Raw genomic sequence first — 26,131 nt, 5'->3', positions numbered from 1 at the left:
ATTTTCTCCTTACTCTCTTTTAGGTACTCAACCTCTTTTTGGCCTTGCTGCTGAGCTCATTTAGTTCAGACAACCTTGCTGCTACAGACGATGATAATGAAATTAACAATCTCCAGATTGCTGTGGCAAGGATTCAGAAAGGCATAGATTATGTGAAGAGAAAAGTGCGTGAGTTCATCCAAAAAGCCTTTGTCAGAAAGCAGAAAGTTTTAGATGAAATCAAACCTCTTGAAGACCTAAACAACAAAAAAGACAGCTGTATTTCCAACCACACAATAGTAGAAATAGGTAAAAACCTTGCCTATCTTAAAGAAGGGAATGGAACTACCAGTGGCATAGGCAGCAGCGTGGAAAAATATGTTGTTGATGAAAGTGATTACATGTCATTCATAAACAACCCAAGTCTCACTGTGACAGTACCAATTGCTGTTGGGGAATCAGATTTTGAAAATTTAAATACAGAGGAGTTCAGCAGCGAGTCAGACCTGGAAGAAAGCAAAGAGGTAAGACTATTTCTATATTTAAAATACTCTTATGCTTTTCTTTTTTTCCTAAGGTTACTAGTGTTGAATTCAAATCTCTATTTAATTCCTGTATAACAGCATATACAAACTTGTAATGGTATTTAAGGTAAATTGATGTAAGGTTGCGGGTTTTGAATGAGATGGTAGTACAGTATTGCATTTACAGTAATAATCAAGATGCATAAGAATTTTTTAGAAAATTAATACTTTTTTCCTATTTAGTTAAATCATTAACAGGAAAATAAACCAATATAATAGCCCTGGGTACCAAAAGTCTTACAAAATGTGGGGGCTTGTGCAAGTTTCTCCCTGCTTATTTCATCAGTGCAGTTTGTTTACTCTTTTGTGTGCTTTCTGGAGTGCCTCCTGTCAAATTAACAGTTCATTCTGATGCCTTTAACCTTTTTGATATAGTCAAAATACATTTAGATACATCGTAAGTACAATTGAATACTGGACCAGCATCACTAAATGATTTCATATAAATCACTAATAATCCATCTGATAGTAGCAGAATCACTGAAGAAGTGAAATAATGGCCTTATGGTAAAAAAGTAATGAAGTTTTATATCTCAATATAAGATCCTTTCATACAGCTACCCATTGTCATTTTTAAAGCTTTAAGATATTTGAATCTGTTACCTACTGCGACCGTAATAAAATGTACCTCTTTCTGGCACAATGTGGTGCCAAATGGACAAATCCGAGCTAGAACTTAGTGAGTGAGTTACAGTGGATGCTGAAGCCATTATTATTGTGTTAACCCAGTGCTCTGTCCTGCACAATTGTACATGGTGGAGGCACACCACCTCAAGTAGAATAAGCCTATGCTATGCATAGTACTGAAGCTAGTTCATTCAGAATTAGCATGGGTTTTTTTGAATAGTACTGCATGCTATGGTGTAGACATAAACTAACATAAAAGTTTTCATAAATGATTTCCTCACGCTCGAATCTGAGGGTATAAGTATGGATAAGATTCTAGCAATTCTTACCCTGAGATCCTTTTTTGTACCGACTGCATCACACAGTGAGTCATATTTTCTTGTTTCTTATCAGAAACGTCTTTATTGTTCTTTTAAAAATATTTCTTTTTTGCAGATTGTTTGTATTAGTATTTATCTTACTCTTCAAAGCCATGACTTGGGTGTAGAACAAAGCAGAAGTTGTTGTAGTTTAACCTTTAATTGTTCTGTGTAACGAAGAGGGTGATTATATGAAAGTTTCTTGGTCTGAATGTAGGATTTTGGTTGATTCTATTCTATCTTTGTACATAGGATAAGAAAAGGAATCTTCTTCAAGCACCTTTACACCACACAGGGCTAGTGCATTGTTCTGTCCTTCCATTCTTCTGCTGTTCCATTGTTCTATCCGTCCCATTGTTAACTGTTTCAAAACCTACTGCTGCCAAAGGAGCAGCAAATTCTACTACTAATCTGGTCAAATTTCACCTATCAGTGAGATCATACATAATGATTGCATATGACAGTAATGTCACAGGTTATTTTTCCGTCTTTTTGTAAATCGCATAGTTTCTTGGTATAGGCCGTGTCCTTCTGGGTTTGTTCTTTTTTTCCTACTAATCATGTTAAAGTCCATCTATCACTTTCAGCCTTTTCCGTGCTTAGCAACCAGTGATAGCCAGAGGATGTACTGAAAGTTTGGGAATAAAGTGTCTTAAGTTAAAGTTCAGTACTAGGAAACAGAATACTTTGGATTTCTTCATCACAAAATATTTATTGCTATCTTAGTGGAGTAACAAATACCTATCTGTCATTCTGTATTTTTCTGTAAAGTTAGTATAATATTTCTATCGGTTTCAAGGGTGCTGTCAATCTAACCCTATCATTTTTCATAAAACATTCTAAATGCCTCAATTGGAAAGTGTGAAGAAGACACTGTTAGTTTATTCTGCAACTATATTGTAACTGGCAATGATGCTTCAGATTATATTACTGTATAAATGACACTGAAAGAAAATCTTCTGACACAGATACAGTCTGAAATGTTGACTGTGAAGTCCCAGTACAATCAGAACTATGCACTCAGGAAAACTCTCCTTTCTTCGCTTCTTATTTTGAGTTCCCATCCATATCAGATGAATTCTGATAATGTTACTGATTCTGATACTACCACTACTCACGGTAGTAGTAAACCATATTTTAAATTGTCCTGTATACTTTTCCTGTGCTTGTTCTTTTTCAAAGGCTATGAAGTTATGTACATATTAACTGAAGTTTTATCAAACTAGATTATAGCTCTGATAATTTTTAATTAGCAACTTCTCTGCAAAAAGTAATTTGGAAGTGTAATTGGATTCTACTAATTTAAATACTATATGTCATTAAAATGACAGAAAAGTAATTTAAATATTTTCATTAATGATTATTGGATTAATTAGCTGCTGAAGTCTGTTTTTAAAAATGTAATCACAGGACTTTTCTGTACTAGTGGAGTATCCTCCATTTCTTACGCTGAAGCTACAACTGTTGTGCAGAAAATAATTTGTGATTCGCTGAACAGTGGTAGTAAGAAAGAACATGACTTTTGGTAGTGCCTAATGATTAAGGCATCTGTTTTGAGAATGAAATCTTTCCCTGCTACACAGTCTGTTTATAACTTTTTAACAGTCAATAGTCAGTGGCTAAAATGCAGAAACTGCCTTGAAATAGGGACCAAAACCTGAATTTCCCATATGAATTCCCTGATCACCAACATTCTCCCTTTTGCTTCTTTTTGTAGTCCACTCAATCTTTAACTATTTACTGCACAAGAGCATTATGTCAGTAGAAGAGATGGAGGATGTACCTTATTCACACCTATAGGCTGGTGGTTAGCAGGACTGAGTATGACCACAATAACAATGGTGCATCTATTTCTTCATTGTATAACAGGATGGTATGACTGCTGACTGTCTTCATTAGCCAAACCTTTCCTTTTCAAATAGAAGGACCCCAACTTCTATTGTTTTGTCACCTTCTACAAGGTGACAAAAATATTGATTTGAATTCCTATAGGGAAAATTTTAAAGCAGATTATACCACATTTGAGACATGAGCTCCAGTCATTAAGCTTCCACCATAAAAGGAAGGCTTTCTCTTCCAGATACAATATTTAAAAGAAAACAGTGTCCTCATTGCATTCTTGGAGGCACTTAATCCTGTAAATTTTTGTGTTAATCATGCTTCAGGAACTGCATACTGATCAGGTGATAAGACAGTCATATTCAGTCAGGAACGAGCTAGTGCCAAGCCGTTTTGACTGGTCAAGCCTCAAACTTCTGAGTATATTCAGGACCAAAATTTCTTACTCTCGCAGAAGTTGAAGGTGAAAATTGAAGGGAAATGTTTACAAATTTCAGGCATCTTCAAGAGAGACACAGCAGTTAAGCAAAGACATTGTGAACATATTTCTTATTTAAGTGCCTAAATTTCAAATAGATTTTAATCACAGAAGTGCATTTTTTTATCTTAATCCTAGTTACTAGTCTTCACTAGATAATTCTTATCCACTATGTTTTTTTGATATAGAGAAGAGTGGCTTATTAGTCACAGGACCAACACTCTTGCCATGAAAATGAACCATAGCAAAAGAATGCATTTTTTAAATTTAAAAAAAACATGACTAGAAATGGCTTTTTGTTCAAGGCTTCCTCTTTTTTTGTCATGCCATAATGTGCCTCACGTTTCTGCCCTCTCATGTTTTCCCATTTTTATGATTCTGCTGTTGCCGAGTGTTGATCTGCCAGTCACTTCATTGCTTATACCACAAATTAAAAGAGCTGAAGTCAGAAACTGCCACTAAACCACGGTCAATTAGCAGTATCCCAAATGAAAGGCACCTTAGGTATGCATGTACTGTGAGAACACTCTGCACAAGATAGCCAGATGCTAATGAGTGTGTGTCTGTGTGCTTTTGCTTTTCTCTATGTATATATATGCATACACGTATTCACTGTGGTATAGGGCAATAAGCTGAATTTCTGCAAAGTAATTATAATTTATTAGCAAGTTTTAATTAGGTATATTAATGTTTAGTGAATTCCTTATTATTACATACATCTTTTCCAGTATTTTGATGGAAATATTAACTAGATTATGCCTTTCTAGAAACAATACATACAATATTGTTCATGCTAGTAGGTGTGAATTTACAAGGAATTTTCTAGAAAATTGCCTGAAACCTAAACCAGAATTAATCATGAGAACATTGTGTCCATAAGAATGGTAGCAGGGGAATACAATGTAATAAGGGAATTAGAGAACAAATCCTAAATAAAATTTTACCATGGAAATAGGGCCATTAACAAATATGGGCCCACTGTGCCGAGTCTGTGGTCCTATATGTAAAAGTCTGTGGACCTAAGCTGCATTACTGCTATCCAGCGTAGGAGCTATAAAAAATAATTTTTCCTTTTTAGGTCCTTAAGTACTATGGGGTTGGTTTATATAGAAAATTTTGTAGTGCATGTATAGCTGTGCAATAATTAGATTTTTATGCTAAGTATAACTTTTAGGCTAGTAATTACACCAAGATATACCAAGTTACAAGATATTTTTAAATGCCTTGAAAAATACGGGATCTCCTAATGCTGTTGCAGACACCTTAATAATGTCTATTTTACTTTAAGCAGTATTCAGTGCAAAAAAGCAGAGGTGCTGTGTCCTGAACTTCATTTCCTACCATTCTTACTTCTCACAGGAGTAGAACCAAGCTGGATCAGTCAAGCGGGCAGCTCTGGTGCCTTTTAGCGAGGCAGAGCATCGTGTCACCAATTTTACACAGGTTACCTAAGCAAGTTATACATCTATATGTATATACTATCTAATCACTTTTTAATGGATATTGACTGGCCTGCATGCTCTTCAGCTATGATCCTGACTCATTCATTGCAATAAAGTACAAACATGCACAGCTGCTCTCTGCTGAGTCACGGGACTCGCATCACAGCATGGTCAGGCGAGATCGGCAGCCCCAATATTTCTGTGGTTCAGATGCTATACCTTCCATAATATTTTAATAGTATTTTGCAGTGCATGCTATGTACCTTTCCCAATCTTGATGGTAAAGTTTTCAGGATTCTATTTCTGAAGGGTTTTCTTTCCTTTTGAAAGAAGACAGAATATGTAACATGTAAGCTATGTTTCTCATCAGAAGCTTATATAAGTTCATCTGTAAATTGTGTTGATAATGAAAGGCTGCTAGCTGTTCTGGAAAACTTTCATACTATTGTATTTTAGCTTATAACGGAGGTAACTTGCAAACTCGTGATAGTCACGTTTATTTTTCACAATTTTTTTCTTAGAAATGCTTTTCTTCAGTACTTGTATAAGCATTTAGTTATTTTGGAGATTAATACGAAGTACTTGAAGCAACATTAAGCACGAAATTCATTTAATTTCCACAGTCAAAGCATGTGACCATCATTTGGTTAAAAAACCTCATACAAAACTGGTATTTGGCTGGTCAAACATTCAGAGATCAGTTCTGCTCTTACTTACACCCACACTTACAAGTGTAGAGGTGCAAAGAGAAATCTGATAGCAAGATCTGGCCCAATTCAGTCTTAACATAGCTCTTTAATTTATGCTCACAAATTGACTACCTCCCCAAACATCTAAAATTGTCTGCCCTGAGAAACTTAAACTTATTCTCATCTTATCAGTAATAAATAAAGTTCAGCAGTCTAGTAAATAAGCTACTGATTTCAGACCAAAATGTCCCCAGCTTCAGTATGATTTACATCTCACCTGTTAAACATTACCATAGTATTTACAACACCATAATTGTATGATGCTGCTTTCAGTTCGGTAAATCAGTGGAGTTAAAATATACTTAATGCATAGCTTTTTGTCTTATATTTTGTAAGGAATAATTTCTCTGATAAGTCATATTTTGATTTAAAAATATTCATTATTCAAAATCCTTTGATACTCTGAAGAATTTAGGCTTTTGATTGTGAATTGGTCACATCGTATTGGCATATTGTGATTCATAGTGGATGATATTGTTAATATTAGAGTTAATTGGAGTTAGCTTAATTAATTTTTACAAACAGCAGTCCCTTGCTCTATTTCAGAAATACCCTTTCACTATTGCTTGTGTGAATTAAAGAGCCTTTTTAAGTAGCTTCCAGTGGGAGTGCTTTTGCAAATATTTCCACTGCTACTTACGGTGCTTTTGCTTTCATCCAACATTCTTGCAAATATTTTCATTTATCAAATGCTCATAAATAAGTAGATCAAAGGAATTATGAATAGCAATAAAGTACAGAGTGGACTATAATTTAGGGATCCTGTTTTTTTGCAGTATTTGCAAACAATAATCATCACAGTATTGTTTTGCTTTGATTTACAATGATTTGGGTTTTTGAATGGTGGAGTTATTATGCCTGACTGTATAAGCACTAGAAAGAGTGACATCCAGATTCCACTTAATGATACCAGTGGAACTACAATGATATTTACCACTTGGTCGATTTTATAGGTGATATAGCTGTGCTGAAAAAGACTGGATAAGTTTGGATACAATATTGCCATTTATATCACAGAACATCTCATTTTCATACTGACAGCCACACAGCACTGAGAAAATAAAAACAATATAATTTCCATTATTTAACATTTTCACAGGTATTTGGGAGGAAAGGAAATTAAAAGCAAAACCAAAATGGTGGTTTCTGTTGGCGCCATCTTCCTGCTTATGTCTGTTCTGCTCTTTGCTCCTTCAGTCCCTTAAATTACGATTTCAACAGCTATTAGTGGCATCCTGGCCAATCATGAAATTTCAGGCTTTGTTAAAAATGTTAAACTAAGAACTGTTCAGCTACTCTCAGATAATCATCTTGGAAAGAAAGAAAGAAGTGTTAGAAGCTCAAAGTGGCCTGGCTGTAAGTGAAGCAGAATTGTATGAATCTATGAGATGTTGTTGAGGTTCAGAAAGTAATTATGTCAAAAACTTCCTGACCTAATCTTGGCTGCTGCTTTTTGCAATGCTGCTCTGGTAGGCAAGCTGCTTTCCACTTTCAGTTTCTATCTTGAAAGCTAAACTAAAATCTATATCTCATACTGTACTGTATTGCTGACTAAAGCATGACTGGCAATGCTGTTGGTAGATGTGACGTAAAAGATACATAAATCTCTATGATAATCAGTATATTGCTGCTTTAGAACCATGTAAGTACTTTTGTCCCCGTATTGTCTTCAGTGAAAAGGAATGGAGTATGTACTTTCTGAGGTTTTGAAAAATAGATTTCTCTGAGAATAATTTCCTTAGCATACTATTCAGAAAAAATCTAGCATCGTAACTCTCGAAGAGTGTCTAATACTTGATGCTGATAAATCTCTTATAATCTGGGTGACTGAATACTTTTGAAACCTAGAACCATGGTATAAAAAAGGCTTAAAAAGGACTTACTATAATATCAAAGATAGCATTTGGGTTTGATGATTAACTTGTTTCTACAGGTTCATTGTTTTTAAAAAGCTGTATACATGTTAAGTATACAGCGTTGCCTAAATCCAGTTTTTGTAGTGCTGGTGAGCAGAGAAGAATTTATCAGGTACAAAGGTAACTTTGAGATATGTTAAGGTAAAGAACTGGGACATGCTACATACCTAACATATCAGGGTCTGCAATTAGGGGTTGTCTAGCTATCCAGCTGGATTCCATATGCGTGAACACTGGGAAGTCACAGTAAGTGGTAGAAAAAGTCTTCCTATGTATTAAAGCATATGGACAAAACATAATCAGCAATAACATGGTCCATTCCCATGTGATTTTATGTTGAATACATAGAAATCAGCACAACATCCCTGGGCCAGTTGCTTTATACCAGAGCAGAAGTTTGCTGTGGAAATATGTGATTGTTACTGAAAACTTTTCTTAGCATACTGAACTTAATTGATTTGGTAAAATCTTAAAATGTTGTATCACAAAACCTTCCTAGCTGTTTGTAATGCATACTACATTTTATAAATATTGTATAGAATGCCATACAATAAATTCAATGTTAAAAATAACAAATAAACAAACAAAAGTATAATTATTTCTGTTGAAAATTTTTAATTTTTTCTTCCCCAAATGATACTGAATTATTACAGATTGAATTTATTGAATAATTTTTATAATATGGTTCTTCATACACTGATCAGGTTAGAGCTAAATTCAGGTATAATAGAACAGCATGCTAAGGAAATACTCTGTCACATCAACAACAGAAGAGTAACTGAATTCTCAGTGGGATAAGGCATTTCATTGTTGTGTTTCAAGTATCAGCTGCTACAGTTGATTCAATTTAGGATTTTTCTGTTTAGCTTAACTCCTGTGATTATTATTACAGCTCTTTAAAAGAAGCATACCAGATTTTCAGGGAGAAGAGACTTGTAAGATACAACTCACCATACATACTGCCCTACATAAATAATATGGCTTTCTGATGTTCCTGATAATTGATTGTTCTACTGTATCATTTTCTACCTTTTCTACCTGATCTTTTTATCTACCTGATCTTTTTTCTACCTGATCTCTCCTTATAGTGGATATCTCTAATCTTCCACCTTGAGTTAACTGTTAGTCTTATGCAATTTCAGTAATAGGAATTCATTACCCCTTCTTAAAATTAACATGTGCTGATTAAACTAACTGCGTAATATCATTTTCCTGTAAAAGAATGGACAGTAGGTCTTTCAAACTTACGGTTTAACCAGTTCATAATTTCTGTTTGCTCTGCTACTACTACAGCATTCTGCTAGAAATGCTGTTCAGATCGGAATGATGCAAGCAACATTTTAAGAAAACTCTACGTAATACAGATAGTCAGTTCTCAGTTTAAAAATTATTTACTGTATTGTATTAATAAACATTAATTTTTAACACCATATAAAAATTTCTTTGGAATGTACCTTGCGTTTATGGTATTTCTGGCCTTTCCTCAAACTGATGATTGACTTCCACTGATGTTTAAATGCTGTGGTCCTTAACTTGAGGACTACAGTATTTATCCCACACTTCCCAGTTTCTCCATTTTAGAGGCAGTATTCCACAATGACCAAACTGCCATGCATTATCTATAATTTGAATATGATGCAATGGGAAATTTGTAAACAATAATCTGCAGAAAAGTGTTCATCTATGTCTTTGTACATTGGACCTAACCTCATAGATGCTAAAGCTCGTGCACAAACATAACACATGAGTATGTAAGCTGGGATTTTAAAAGAAACATAAAGGAAACGGGTGTGCAGATATCACTAAAATACACGCATAATATACCCTACAATAAATGTTTCCATCTGTTTGGTCTTCCTCTAAAATATGGACTATAGTGTACCGTGGTACACAGAAATCAAAGTTAAGTCTATGTCAAAATCACAACACAATATATTGTCAGTGTGATTCAATAAAATCAGAGTGGGGGAGAAAGGAATTAATCTTCTTTTTGTTTGAAGAATATACTTAATATTGTCTGCAATGTAAAATTCCATTAAAGTCTTATGGTACTTTCTGTATTCACATACTAATATTTTTTACATTTCCTTTACAAAAAACTGTATAGAATTTGGAGCATCTCAAACACGTTTGAAAGGAATAATGCCTCTAACTTAAGTTTTAAGTATCAGCAAAGATATATCTTTAATGTTACCATGGTCCATATCTCTCTGTCTAATATTAATTCCCTATAGACTGTATTCTAAATCTGCTTACATCATTCCCTTTATAAAATTAGCTACTTATCAATGCAGCCATTTTACTGATGTTATACTCCACATAGTGATAACATTAGAAGAGTCATAGAATGCCGTGATCAAACTACTTTTACTTATTATAGTACTCATATTTGTCTGTTGCGAACATAATGTGATGGTGTGAAAGAATCATTTTGAAGATTTGGATTATATTATCAGTATGATTCATTGGTGTAGTATTGTTTTATGACAGTATTGTTTTAAAAGCATTTGTTTTCACTTTAGTCCTCCAAAAATAAAGATTTTTGGGGGCTTTTATAGTGATTGGACATGTATGTGTACTGTACCAAAGTAATAAGTAGTTTCAAAATGCACAATAAATTCAGAAAATGCATTGGCAAGTGAGAATGCAAAATATCAGCTACTGCTCTTAAAAAGTAATGTGCTGCTTTTTTGGAAATAGAGAGACTTAAACTATCCTATACAACTTATAACATGTGTTTTCATGTCAATTATGGTGAAAATTTTATATTCAAACTTTTTAGATTTTACAGACTTGATAGAATAACATTTACTTCAGACATGAAAATACATCTGTGCAGCTTGCTGTTGGTTTGGTCATGACGTTGGAAAATTATTTATATTAACACATGCTATCTGAAGTGTAATCTAAAATGCAGCCACATGATTGGGATAATTAAACAGTACAAAGTGTGGAAGGCACCCATTCCTAACTTACTGAAATTTCATTTCAGAATCCTTAAGTGTGGCTCAGAATAGTAATCTAATAATTTCAGCAATTCCTTGTATGAAAATATAAAAATATTTTCAATAGGGAAAATGCACATGATGTAGTTTCTAATCTTGTGACCTCACCTGTAGTAGAGCAATTTGGCATTATAGATTGTAAATAAGAAGTTATTTTAATGTCGGAGCATGGAACACATGCAAATTATTTTGGTATGCATTTCAAACATGAACTTCCATTCAAAATAAATAAAATTGAAAAAAAAAATTATGTGGGGTTTCATTCACAGAAATTAAATGCATCCAGTTCATCAGAAGGCAGTACGGTTGATATCGGACTACCTCCAGAAGGGGAACAGCCAGAAGCAGAACCTGAAGAAGCTCTGGAGCCAGAGGCTTGTTTTACAGAAGGTAAGCAAAGCAAAATATATGCAAGGTGATTAGACCTAAGTGTGTTGATGTGGGCTGGATTCTATTTTTATTCAAAATCAAGAAAAGCTTTGTGATTATAGTTGTATTTTTTGTTTGTATTAGTAACTCCTTCAGAGGTACTGCTGTAGATGTACTGTTCTCGTGTTCTCTCTGTCTCCTTGGAAGGTATTATACGAGTTACAAAGCTTTAACTTCAAATATTGAAACGAAAATCCCCAAATAGGAGATACTTATTTACAGGCATCTATTGCAGCAGTACTGAAAAAAGCCAAATGACTTCTGTTCATTGTGATTCCTAATAAATATTTACCTTATTCTGACATCTCAAAATTTGTTATTGCCCTTAGGCTGTGTGCGGAGATTCAAATGCTGTCAAGTCAGTGTAGAGGATGGGAAAGGGAAAATCTGGTGGAATCTTAGGAAAACCTGCTATAAGATTGTTGAACACAACTGGTTTGAGACCTTCATTGTCTTCATGATTCTTCTCAGCAGCGGTGCTCTGGTAAATTCAATGTGGAACTATTGTATCTATTTTAAGCAGCAAGCATTTAGAATTACCGTTAATTATATAGCTGCAGGTAACATATCAGAATTTAATATCCAATTCATAAATATTCTAATGTCGACATATCTCAACAAGTGTTTGGCATGTATTGTAGGATACGTAAGAGTTTGCTCACAGGCCATGAAACAAATTGTTTGGCAAGTTCAAAATGTAGTGTTAATGGAAATAAGAAATTAGTTATATCAGACTGGTATTCACATGTCTTCATATTGATGATAATAGCTTTTTTTTGTCTTATACACATTTAAAATAAACCACAGCTGAGCTAGGAACTTATCAACAGCAACTTGAATTGTCAAACTGAGATGTAAGGTGCCAACGTGATTCCATCAGGTATTTTACCAGATTGATGTTAAATCAGGTGCACTGAGTAAGCACTGAAGTAATTAGTTCCTCATAGCATGAGCAAAATATAGTGTGCTTGTTACGCTTGGGTCAATGCACAGTGATTCACTGTCAATGTAGACATTTTCTTTTGAAAAGAGAGTTACTAATCTCTGTTCAGGATGCTTTGTGGGTTAGTGTTTATTATTAGTTTCAATTATTAGTTCCTCAAAAATTGTGTATCAGAGAGTCATTATTAAATCCCTTATATAATTTTGATAAGTTGTAGCTACCACAAAGGAAATCCTTACGTCAATAAGCCATTGCTATCCAGGGAAATGAATGAAAATGAGATTTGGAGAATGGTATGACAGTAAGTTTCGTGGATCACTGTTCAGCTCAGCTGAAAGCTGAATAATTGTGTTTGGACCCAGCTTTATGAAAAGACTACAGTATGGAATGAAAGCAAAAGTTGTGCTTGAGGGAAGGATACATGCCTTATCATCACACATATCTTTCCAATTCAAATTCTTTCTTGACTACTATATACCACGCTGCAAGACATTTAATTATATCTTCAAAAATCTTTTTCACAGGCATTTGAAGATATATACATAGAGCAACGTAAAACTATCAAGACCATGCTGGAATATGCTGACAAAGTTTTTACTTACATCTTCATTCTGGAAATGCTTTTAAAATGGGTGGCTTATGGCTTTCAAACCTATTTCACTAATGCGTGGTGCTGGCTGGACTTCCTGATTGTGGATGTATGTATTCTTTTTCATGTCCTGTATGACAGGCTCTAAAAATCAGAATATTATGTTTTCAGGATAAGCCTTCTGTTCTAGTCAATGGAAGCTCTATTTTAAAACTATTGTTGTGGTACGGTTTTTAATTTTGTTCAGAAAAGAAAAAATATTTAGATATACTTATTACTCTACAGATGTTTTGTTGATATTTTCTAGTTTTCTGAAGTTGTAACGCTTTATTGAAATTATGCTTTTTACTATCTTTTTTCACAGTGTGGAAAGGATGCTGTTCATCCTCTTCAGTTTTTACTGTATATGGAATTTAAATATTTCAAAGCAATTTCTTTAAAGGTTTCTAACATTCTAATCAATTACTCTAATCAATTACTCCTGTCACTTACTCTGTGTAACATGAAAGGAAAATACTGCTAGGAACTCTCAGTTCCATTGTACTATTCAGTACTTTTGCACTTTTCACTGCATCACGTGAGTGACCTTAAAGAGACACTTGGAGAACAATAGATAAGCTCCCTTAAAATGGGTTGTCAAATGATATTCAAAAGGCTGCACCAGCAAGGAGCAGATACACCTTTTCTGAAGGAGACCTAGTGAGAGGTGCATTATAATTTCAAGTCTACATGCTGAACAACGTATGCACAGTACTGGGTAGCATAAATGGAAGTCTACAGATCTTTAACCATATAGCAGACATTCATTTCCCTTCCATCCCCAACAGCTTGACTGTGCTAATAGGGCATCTCTCAGTTCCACATATGTAATTCCCATGGAGTGTAAGGTAAGAATGTGCCTTGAGTCGCTTGTTCGCTCCGAAAGCAGCAGATTTCGCTACAGAAATCACTATGTATCTCCCTAAAAATACAATGCTATGATATACCATGAAGTCTTTACTATACAGAGCTTGGAAAACATTGTAACTTTTAAATCCATACCAGCATTGCAGATCCTGTGATAAAACATGACTATATGCACACTTAGTATTCTGTGGTTGAGTCTGTACCCTTGTAAAACGTTTATTGGCTCAATCATCAGATGTGTAAATTGCCATTACCAGTACAGTTTTAGAGAGACCCCGTGGACAATACTTTACACTCTCATTGTATGTTTATGGTATTTATCAACAAATATTTAATTCTTATTTGATAATTTGTGGTTAGTTACTTCTGTGAACTTTATAAATAACTTTATTAGTTTTTCATGGCAACCTTACTCTGGTGCAATTTTTTTCATGGAAAAAATTAATCTCTGAAGCATTTTTTTTTTTAATTGTTAGAGGATTGAGACAACAAAGCAAAATAGTAATTTGGAAATGAAAGAATTAAAAAAGAACAGGCAGGGTGGAAGGGAAGGACATTAAATGGAGGGAAATAGAAGATGATTGGTTTTTTTTCTTCTTTACTAGGGACACTCCTTCCCAATGGTTTACTATAAATACATTTCTAAGGATTATTGATGAAAGATAATTGTATGATTTATTTTACAGCTATTCTAGTTTATTTACTCATCTGCCTGCAGACCAGACCAGCGTTATGCAAGCCAGAATTGATGAAGTGGTTAAAGGAGTCACAGGGAATGTAATGAAGTGTGGATATGCCTAACAATGAAGCTTCTACCATTGTCTAACAAACAGTTGGTTATCAGTCTTGATTAGTCTGGTTAAATCTGAACAGCGCTGGTAGCTATGGCTGTTGAATAAGATTTTCTGGACACTAGAAAGTTACATTTGACCAAAGGCCAGGTCTGGATGTGTTTTTTGAGAGCTTTTACATTCTCATCAAGTTCTGAAGATATAATGGGAAGTCCTGACCTGAATTGACCATTCCAATTCACCCAACTTTTGGGAGTTGTCTTTTTGCATGTGTCTTCATTTTTCTTTAAATACCACCAAATGTTGACTGGTTTATGTGAATTTAGAAGGCATTTTTATACCATTCTGCCAACATGATTTCATCAACAGGTACCTAGAATATACTTTTATTCTTCTTTGTCTGACTTGAAGGATCTTTCTGCATTATAGAGGGATTCCTGGAGAAAGAGGTCCAGCCTTGAATCTTCTTGAGAATTTCAGGGCACACATCATTCCCACCATATATATTGAAAGGATATACAAGATGAATGAGCAATATTGCCTTTCTGTTTTTGTGTAGGTCTCTTTGGTTAGCTTAACAGCTAATGCCTTGGGCTACTCAGAACTTGGTGCGATTAAATCCCTTAGGACACTAAGAGCTTTGAGACCTCTAAGAGCCTTGTCGCGATTTGAAGGGATGAGGGTAAGACAAAATGAAAGAATCTGAAATCATGCATGCATACACAGAAACAATGCATGCAGAATAATCAACAACAAATCCATGCAGAAATGCTACACTGTCATCCTACATATTTTACATTTATCACTAACATATAAGCAAAAGGCTTCATCTGCTTATATGAATTCATGTTGCACCCATGTATTGCACACATTATTACACTTATTTAGGCTACTTGGGCTTTCACCCTATTTCATATTTTCCTGGAGGGCCCAAGGATTTATCAACTGCATGGACTTATGCAATGTTACTACAAAACTTAATTTATCCCATACAAATAAATCCTGCTATAGTCAGAACAGTTTTAAAAAACCAATACTTCCTCATAAAAGGGTGTGCATATATACACACACATATATTCACATGTGTATTTCATCCAAGTATAGAATATCATGCGTAGTCTATCAAATATCTTTTAACCTACTATTCTGTAAATATTAATTGGGAATTTCTGTTACAATCTAAAAGTTTTGTAATGAATTCCTATGTTAATAAGTAAATTGGCAGTGTTAAAATACCTTGTCTCTTTCAGATTAGGACTATTGCATTCTATTTAAGATAACTTATCTAGTATATCAAAGATGGAGCTGGCTTTATGATTTCTGGCCTAAACTGGTTGCTTACTGCTTTCCATATTGATTTTTAAATGTTGATTATAATCTATAGAGCACTAAGCAGCCTGAAAACATATCAGAAGACTTTTGCTGACGGAGTGGGGTATATTTGAGATGTTACTGTCCCCAGCTGTTATCACCATATCAGTTACCACAGCTGAGACCCTCAGCTGCCCAACTGGGCACTCTCAGTCTGTTCCAGTGAAAGGTCAGATTGATTAGTTTAGATCACTTCTTTAGTGCACTGAAATGGACAAAGACCTTATGTATTCTGCTATGACATGAAAGCTCTAGAAATGCTTCTCTTAGGGGCTGTAGTCAACAGTTGGAGATGGTAGATATTTCTAGCTCCAGCCACAAAAAGATGTCTGACTTACACCTTCAGGGTCCATCTGTCTGCCTTGGACATATCGCCATAGATTTAATCAGCAGATTACACCCTGTCGCTGTAATTAAAAGGGATCCTTGTGTGAGCTCCCTACTGCAATCACTGATCTTTGCCACCCCAGGTTATAAGCTGATTAGCAAATTTATAAGTCAATTACAAATTGGTGAGCTTCTGAAGAAAATGTGATGCTCTATGTGTGTGGAAAGTAAAAGACTTCAAAAAGGAAACAGGATTTGATGAAAGGTTATAAATTTAAATAGCAAATACCACTTCCTTGCCTCCACAAATTTCTGGAACTTTGCTGAAGCAAATTTGAAAATTTGGGATGTTCATATCAGATATAAGGCCTATCTAAAACCTCAGTAGTATCTCACTAAAAAACACATTAACTGTTGGTTTTTTTATGAGAATGATTAGCAAAAAAACCAATACAAAACAGTACAAATTTTATATGCACAGTAAATTGCTTAAATGGCAATTTAATGTGGCAAGGAAAAAACAATCACTTTGTCATGAAGGTTTATGGGTAATTGTCAATCCCATAACTTCCATGTTGATGTAAACTTTACCTACTGATTTGATCCTGATCTGCTAACTGTATCTCTTTGTAAAATACCCAGATAAGGAGGAGATTTATGACTTTAGCAAAAGATATAATAAAAAGTAGTAGATGAAGTTAGATAACGTCAGACTAGAAATGCCACTTATATTTTTATTAGTTAGGCAATTAACCATTGAAATTTTCCTATGGATATAATGAATTTTGCCTTATTTAAAGTAATTAATTTCAGGCTTAATGTCATTAAAGATACAGTAGCTCAAGTTGGTGAAGAAATTAGTATGAGAAGATTTTAAGGTCTGATACATGGAAATTCAATATGTCTGTTCATAACATAGTAATTTCATTGGTGTTTAACATCTATGAACTGAAAATATGAAAATATAGTATGGTACACATATTTGCATAGGCACTTAAAATTACTTCCAGTGAGCATTATACTTACTATATACAAGCAAGAAATTCCATTCTACACATCTAAAATTTTTAATCCACCATACTATTTTCTAGGATCAGGACTTGTGCCTGTCCAAACTAATTAATAATAGAAAACATTGCCCCGATGGAAAACATGATGTTTTCCCTGCATCTTCCCACCACTGCTATTGCTTGGGGAAATACACTTTTAATTTGCACTTGGGACTTCACGAAAGTAGCCTGTGGGAGTATAATTAATCTGTCTGTGCTCTGTCCCAAGCAGTATCACTTACTGCTATATGGTGCTAGGCACATACTACCTTTTTTTTAACCAGTAAACAACACTTTTAATGTCTTTCTAATGCTTTCCCTAATGCCTTTCTATTGCTTTCACTTGCTGTAATGCCTTGCCCTCTTTTTCACACCCCTACTACCAATGGAACCTAGGAGGTGTCTGGATCAGTGTTTTCAGTGGTGCTCAACAGCATGTTTTGCGTGTCTTCAAATGATTCATATTACAAGCTGGTCCTGCTATAGCTTCAGGACTCAGACTAAAAACAGAGAAAGTAGGTCAGCTGTAGAAATCCAGCAATTAAAGAAAGAAGAACATGACTCAACCTGCAGCTGTAGCAGAAAGAGGAACAGAATTCTTGGGTGTAATGAGACTGAAAGCTTGAGGACAAATATTTTCACTTCATTACTTATCCCCTTATATCTCAATTATTATTATTGATGGATAATATTATTACATTTAAGAAATCTACTTATATTTTTAAGTAGAAGAATTGAGATAACTTTAAATAAAAATAATGTAAAAGTAATAACTAATATATATTTGGAAAATATTCCCGAATTGGGAAAAAATGATGTCGCCATTTATTATTCCAGTCAAACTCCCCACTACAATCAGTGAGTTCATGGATTTCCAATTTAAACTAATTCAGCATTATTATTGAACTATTCATTTGTTTAGGTCAAACTACTCCTCATCGCCTTCCACAGTCATGTCGTTGACAAAGCTGAGAGTACAGGTCTGTCAACATAAGACAGCTCTGTTGAAATAGTCAGAAGAGATTTACCCATTAGTCAGGGAATCCTCTCTGCCTGGCTGATGAGTGATAAAATGCTATATTATTTTTGCTTATTGATTTATAATAGGTATTGGTAAGGAGATTTTTAGCATGAGTAAGAAGCTGTTTTGATTTTTTTTTTTTAATTTCCCCATTAGAAATAAACACTTATTACAACGTGATTTAAAATATGTGGCAAAAAAAAGCATGGAAGCTTTGGACTTCATCCACCATTCTGTGCTTTTCTAGAGTCATAGAGTAATTTATATTGAAAGGAACCTCATTTGGTCCGGCTCCTAAATTTAACATAACAATTTCACTGAAGTCCTATAGGATCTCGAATACTGTCCAAAGTATGTATCACCCCAAAGAGGCATTGTTTTGGCAGGAATGAAGCCCTGAAAGTAAAACAAGTATTTCTCCTTTCCTTCAGCCCAAGTCTGCTATATGGAAAATATGGTGGTGGTTCATCACGTACTCTAACATTCAAAGGTTTTATTTTCTATTCTGTAAAATGGCAAGGAATGAAAGGTGATCTACCTAGATGACAAATTTTACAAGTAATTGATTCTATGGAACCTACTAATTGTAGATATAAATGCAATGCCAAAATATTTTACAGGCTTAAGCTACGTATTTGTATTTCAAATAGAAACAAATAGCATTGTGTGCTAGAAGATCTGTTGTAGTACCTACATCATATAAACTAAGTAATTATAAATAATCTCATATATGTAATACCTAATGTCCTGAATTTTTAAAACAAAATCTTCATTAGGTTCTAAGGATCTGATTCAGTTGTTTTGGCAAAATTGGCAGCGATGCTCCATAGTTATTAAATTTTATATTGTTAGATTTACTTACAAACAGATTTAAAATAGGAGTTAACTAATTTAGCAGTTCATCACCTTAATCATTAAATAAATCATTCTCATTCATAATGGACCTACTTTCTCCCTAATTTTATTTTCTTTACTATTTTATTTTTATTCTGGCATGTTTTTAATCATCGTTCATCATCATACATGAACTCATTTTCATATTTTTCTTTCCTGAAGCCTGATTTTCCCCAAAATTCATTTGGGAATTAAATCAAGTCTCTTCCCCCTTCAGGTCTTATCTGCCACTTGCCTGAACACTACCAGCTTTTCTGTGTTCAGATACTCAGCTGGTGTCCTGGTTTGAACAAGTCTGCTTTTCTGGTTTTATACACAACCATCCAAATGAACATGCATATATCCCTGAGTTTTATTTAAAAGAAGTCTTAAAATTACTTTCAATTAAAAATTTGCTCAGTAATATTGATTTGGACTGTTTATCCAGTAAACATGTAATAGAAAAAAGTTTGTTGTGTTTGATGCAATCAGTCATTAGAAATATGGATATGGTTTTGCAGACGTACATTAATTAAGTATTCTAAAAATAATTAATAAATGCTTATTGTTCTCTTTGGTTTTTTTAGTCCATTTTACCTGTTTGTTTTTCTTTTTCCCATTCTTTAAAGCTACCATTTGCTACTGTTTGTATGTTTTTCCTTCTAATTACGTTGACATTTTATCTTTCCTCTATACTGCTTTTCTTACTTGTAACTCTCAACAATTAAAAAAGTGTAATACAATATTAGAATTAAAATAGAGCGTTACATTTAAGAAAGGACGATGAAGCATTTGTAAGATACTGGTGCCTGTGTTCTTACATGGTCTCTCGTTGGTTTCATTTGTACTCTAGGTGGTTGTGAATGCCCTCTTAGGAGCGATTCCATCCATTATGAATGTGCTTCTTGTTTGCCTTATATTCTGGCTGATCTTCAGTATCATGGGAGTAAATCTATTTGCTGGAAAATTTTACTACTGTGTTAACACTACAACTGATGAGAGATTTGATGTTAGCCAAATCAACAACTACAGTCAATGTGAGGAGCTCATAAAAAACAATGAAACTGCCCGATGGAAGAATGTGAAGGTTAACTTTGATAATGTAGGCCTTGGTTATCTTTCTCTGCTTCAAGTGGTAAGTCACCTCTCCTTAATTTCTATTTCTCTTTCTCTTTATTGTTTACTTGTAACACTAAAAAGTAATTTTTCATTGTTTCTTTCATTTAGAAATCTTGTCTCTCACTTTTTGGTTTGGAATTATAAAGTGTGGGATAAATCCGTGACTCTACAGAAATAATACAAAGCGTAGAGGCTATGCTGACTATGAGAAAAAATACATAATTGAAATCTAATTCACCTTAGCTGCATTGACTCTCTATCAAGTACACCTACTTTGCTCATACACAGAAGATAACTTTTATATCAGATATTACTCATAACTGATAAAAGTTCTTAATAGATGCTGTGTCCTCTATAGTCAGATATTAGAATTTGCTTGCAATTCTCGTATATGAATAAAACCTACAATAGAAGGCAAGAGTCACCTATTAACCTTGCACTGTGCTGGTGTTTATAATGAGCACTAAAGACACTTAGTGTTCAGCTCTTAAACAATGTTTCTGACAAGCCATTTTCCAGGAAAAGCATGAGGTAAACACCAGTGTTCTGTTTATAGGCTACATTTAAAGGATGGATGGATATCATGTACGCAGCTGTGGATTCTCGTAATGTAAGTATAGTCTCTTGACTCCATTTGTTTTGACTGTATGAGATCCAAGATTTAAGAATGTAATTTTAACATCTTTCAGAAATAACAGTAAAAATGAGAGAACAAGGAGTTATTACAATTTTGTAGTTAAAGAAAATGGAAACCATAGGAAAAATACAAGAGACGAAGAAAGCAGAGGAGCAGTCCTAAAGGATTCCATGTTCTCTATGGTGCAGTTGGACTAAAATTCCTGAATTCCACAGCAGTCTTAACGATTGCCATGAAATGCCTTTTCCTCCTCTCATTATGTGCATTGAGACATTATTTACATTTGGAAACAGGCACCAATACACAGCTTAGAGATGATTTTTTGTAACGCTGATCTTTTTTTAAAGTTGAGACTTTCACTGTGCTCTGCAAGCCTCCTGTCTCCTTTCTTCAGGGCACAGTTCCTATTCTTAACTCAGCCTATGCATTTTCTTACCCTTTTGCCTTCCCCTTGGTCCCTTGGTGCAAGTTGTCCTCTAGTTCTAAGTAGACAACTGAATAAACTATACTGGTAAAGCTCCAACTTTTTTCGTAAGCTACACTCACAGCAGGAGGCCTGCTGTAGTGTAGTAAATGTGCATAGCTGTACCAAGAAAATATGCTTACTCTAAACGTGACTTGGATGCCTCTTTTCCATAACCCAGGGCAGTTTCCTAAGTGCCTATAGCAGTGAAAGCTCCACAAGCCCACATCAGGGGCCTCCCAGGAGATATACAGAAAAGTTTGCAGATTTACGAGCTGAAGTTTCTGGTTGTTTATAGACTCAGACAGATGGTACTATATTAGTTTAAACCAATTGTGTCTTCAGTATTTATTCTATGCTCATATAGGCCAGTTACATTTTTTAAAATGAAATAGCAAGTTTGATAGTAAAGTTCTTTGTTCTTAGTAACTTCATAGATTGAAGATCAGTGGGATGGATATATGGGAACTTGACCATAAGAAGCAAAGATCAGAATGACAGAGCCCTAAATTCTGTCCAGCAGATACTTGATTCTGTGCTCATAGTTAAACTAAGGCTTAAGTTTCTATGCCTTTTTTGCAGGTTTTGGATCAGCCTAAGTATGAAGATAACCTGTACATGTATCTTTACTTTGTCATCTTTATCATTTTTGGATCATTCTTTACCTTGAACCTTTTCATTGGTGTCATCATAGACAATTTCAACCAGCAGAAAAAGAAGATAAGTATTAAATACTTATAAGAATAAGTATTTCATCATTATTCTGAAAAGAAAGCTAAAAAAATGCTTATTTTTGGTACACACACAATATCTTTATTAATAAAATATTATTTTTTCATTTTATGATAAATTAAAATGTGCTCTGCATATTAAATATGTTAAATTATTAAAGCTTACGATTTGGCTTGATGAGGGTTTGATGGACAAGTGACAACATATGTCTATCCACGGTTAGTGAAATACCCCATGTCATCTTTGTAAAGATGTGGATTTGGGGCTGGAGTCTGTAACAGATTCATAAAAAGGCTAACCATTGAAATAGCTAAATGTAGCTATAAAAACTCTTAGCTATACTACCTTCATGTGTCAGAGCTCAGCAGTGTAGATTTCTGAAGTCTAATAATAAACATTGTGTTATCTTTATTTGTATTCTATTTAGTCTTCGTATTTTGTCAACACTGCCTCAAAAGGTATCAGTGTTTCAGCTGCAGAACTTAACTAAAGTATCTGGCTACACAAAATGTTATTGGAGTGGAAGTGCTGTTGGATCCATGTGCTGAAATGGGTTGAGATGGAGAGAAATTGGCTTTTTTTCCTACTCGTTCCACATAGCAGTTCCAGGATCTCCTGCTTCAAGTCCTGCCCCAGTGGAGGGAGAAGAAGAGGTTGTGAAATATGACCGTCTGGATACCTTCTAATTCTCCTTTGGTATCATAGATGTCAGTTCTGAAATTTTGCCAAAATTTACTCTAGAGGAAAAACAAGAGAAGGGGATTGGAATATTTTATTAGTTTGTGTCTCTGTAATAACTGATGGAATTTAGTAGAACAAAGAAGAAGCACCTCTCCCTCCTCTATACCTCCCCTCTCCCCAATGAAAAGCAGAGGTCTACCACAAAGAGTGCAAGTTCAAGAACCTCTCAAAAAAAAATCCTAAACGTTAAAGTGGAATATGTAAAGCAATTCTTCTGTTACCAAAGTACTAATAAACATGATAAAAGGAGATTTTTATGTTCTGTCCTAACTTTTCCCACAGATGAGAATGTGAAAAAAAAGTGATTATTATTGTTCAGTATCTTTGTTTATAAGTAATCAAGAGATATGTGATTGTAACCAGTTTTTGTCTCTTTGGTTTACTTTGGAGGTCAAGACATTTTTATGACAGAAGAACAGAAGAAATACTACAATGCAATGAAAAAATTGGGTTCAAAGAAACCACAAAAACCTATACCTCGACCAGCAGTAAGAATAAAAATCTTTTCTGTTATTTTTACATTTATTTAAAAATGGGATTGTTTCAATTATGCCTTAGGTTGAATTAAGTTGTAAGCTAAAAAAACAAATTATATAAGAAAAGCCTTATTAATCTGAAATCAATCAATTTTTTTTCTCTTTTGTGGTCTGAATGTGGAGGACTCTTCCCTTTCCTTCCCCCCTCCCCCCCCCTCCATTTTCTCTCTGCTGATGGCAATGACATTTTATGTGGCATTTTTTCAAAACACTGGTTTGACTAGAACAACTAAATGTGACAGTGTATTTGTCAAAATATCTGAAAGCCTTAGGGCACAGGCTTTTTCAATCATCGAGGAAGACACTGAAACTGCTGTATGGGGGCAAGTTACTGTATCATTGCCTGAAAAAAAGTCCTTTTGCCCCTCACATTCCTGTTGCACAATCCATACAATGGTTTGCTCTCCTGAGTAGGGCTACTCTAGCACTATAGAGCAGGGTTTGGCTGGAGCAGAGAGTGATTCCAGCTCTGCAGTTCTACTTTGGATTGTGGAACCTGCTCAGTGGCCAGTCCAGCCATCAGTAAATTCTCTATAGCTGAAAAATGGAAGATATTTAGAACATGTTTTAAAGGTTATTTTGGTGGCATGAAGAGCACTGAACTCGGGGCTTGAAAACTTTATAAGTTTTGTAAGCAAATGAAGTGCTATTAACTCTCAGCCTGCTCACATATTCCCTCCTTCTCCACCCCTCCGCTCAGTTTTTTTCAAATTTTGCCAAGCTAAGCATTCAGTTAATAGTCTGTGTCACAAAAGGTTACAGTGAACTGGTTCAGGGTGGCAAAGTCTCCCTTGCAACTTTAAAAGAATGCACCATGCATATTTTGAAATCATCCCTTTAATGCTTATAAACACAGCAGTTGCATTTCTATTTCATTTGTGTTTACATGTACAAACTGGAAAATTCATACAAATGGAGGACTTCATGGAAGACATGAAATTCCCTTCATACTAGATTTAAATAATTTGTAGCAATTTCAAAAATGAAATTTTACGCAATGCATATTGTAATGAATCTTATTTTTCCCCCTCCCAGAACAAATTCCAAGGCATGGTCTTTGATTTTGTAACAAAACAAGCATTTGATATCAGTATCATGATACTTATCTGCCTTAACATGGTCACAATGATGGTAGAAACAGATGATCAGAGTGAAGACATGGAAAACATTTTATATTGGATTAACCTGGTGTTCATTGTCCTTTTCACTGGAGAATGTGTCCTGAAACTGATTTCACTTCGCCATTACTACTTTACTATAGGCTGGAATATTTTTGATTTTGTGGTTGTCATTCTCTCCATAGTAGGTAAGAACAATTCATTTTTATGAAATGGCTAATTCTGTGGAAACTGAAACATTTTTGGCATGTAAAGTCTATTTATATTTTGGTTCAACATTGTCACTAGAAAGTCTGACCACAATTTTTCTTTCTTCTGATTTCATATTATCCATAAAATAACTGAACAGTATGGTAAGAAATTTTTTAGCAGTAGGTCTCATACACTCTCACTTTTCTATTAATTGAAATTAGATCTTTATTCTGAATTCAGTAGAAATTCCTCAGTCTAGAAAAAAACCCATACATGAAAGGCAATTTTGATATATACTAACAGTGGCAGTTGCAGGAAAAGAGTCCAGCAATCCAAAATCCAAGAGCAAAATCTGTATGGGACTGTTATTAGGCTAGCATGCAAGCACCCCAGACAGCAGGGTAAAACCCTCAGCTTACTTCACAGTTTTGTTTGATCCTGAGAGGTTTTATGCCTGAGCTAGAGTGAGCAACTGGAGAAGCAGAGCTGAAGCAGATGTAGTAATAAATACATGGCTCCACTAATCTTTGCTTTATCTAGAGCAGAAAACCTGAAAGAACTTGAGTAAAAATTCTGCCATTTTAACTTCTCAGAACTCCGTAATATGCAAATTGGTTTTGCCATTTTTGTATGGAAACAGGATGTAGTTATTTTTCTGCTTTGAGGCACATAATATAATGTTCAATTCTTCTACTCTTCAGTGAGTTCTAAGAAGCTTTTTTATTATCAGTTTGTTTACATTTGGAATTGCTGTGTCATTAATACTAAACTCGTGGTCACGTTATTTCATGTGTGATTAAGAAATTGCAGTTCTCTTCAAATATACATATTTTCTTTGAATACCATAACTCGATTACATGGCATTTTAATACTACTATAAATATGATCTTTCTTCAGATTAACTGAGATTATTTTTGTTACAGTTAAACAGAAAGCTATTCTTCTGGTCTCAGCATTTGCTAGTCTACATACATTAGTTGTCAGTTTGTCCTAAAAAAGATTGATGTTATGTATTTGTCTGTCTGTTTGCATATGTAGTCATACAATTAATACTTAGAAATGTCATTGACACAGTTTTTCATTATCCTGCAAATTACTTCAGAATTTATGTTGGGATTTATGGGTTTCCAAAGCATACCAAACTGGAGATGGTTTTGTAAAAACAACTGAATGGCTAGTTTCTAAAATTTGTTCAAATACCCTATTCTTAAAGTTCTACAATGTTTGTAGAATAGAGTGGTTTTTAAATGTAATAATATTCTTTACTAATTTAACTTGTTTTTCAACAGGTATGTTCTTAGCTGAGATGATTGAGA

The 26,131-nt window shown here is 34.4% G+C and overlaps 1 protein-coding gene across 1 annotated transcript in view; it reads left to right on the top strand.

Annotated features, from left to right (window-relative positions):
• Positions 1 to 26,127, top strand: part of LOC104079738 (sodium channel protein type 2 subunit alpha-like) — a gene marked incomplete at its 3' end in the record, with an annotated part of 55,185 nt that extends 29,058 nt beyond the window's left edge. Inside the window, 11 exon segments of the mRNA XM_009581876.1 lie at positions 24 to 503; positions 11,248 to 11,368; positions 11,737 to 11,891; positions 12,875 to 13,048; positions 15,196 to 15,318; positions 20,131 to 20,412; positions 20,953 to 21,006; positions 22,079 to 22,216; positions 23,353 to 23,457; positions 24,541 to 24,811; positions 26,105 to 26,127. Coding sequence (XP_009580171.1) covers positions 24 to 503; positions 11,248 to 11,368; positions 11,737 to 11,891; positions 12,875 to 13,048; positions 15,196 to 15,318; positions 20,131 to 20,412; positions 20,953 to 21,006; positions 22,079 to 22,216; positions 23,353 to 23,457; positions 24,541 to 24,811; positions 26,105 to 26,127 — 1,926 coding nt within the window.
• Between the last annotated feature and the right edge of the window lie 4 nt (positions 26,128 to 26,131).

The sequence above is a fragment of the Fulmarus glacialis genome, unplaced genomic scaffold, assembly GCF_000690835.1.
Source record: "Fulmarus glacialis isolate BGI_N327 unplaced genomic scaffold, ASM69083v1 scaffold2267, whole genome shotgun sequence".
NCBI classification, from domain to species: Eukaryota; Metazoa; Chordata; class Aves; order Procellariiformes; family Procellariidae; genus Fulmarus; species Fulmarus glacialis.
Note: the sequence above shows the minus strand (reverse complement) of the source record. Positions and strands in the feature narration are given on the sequence as shown.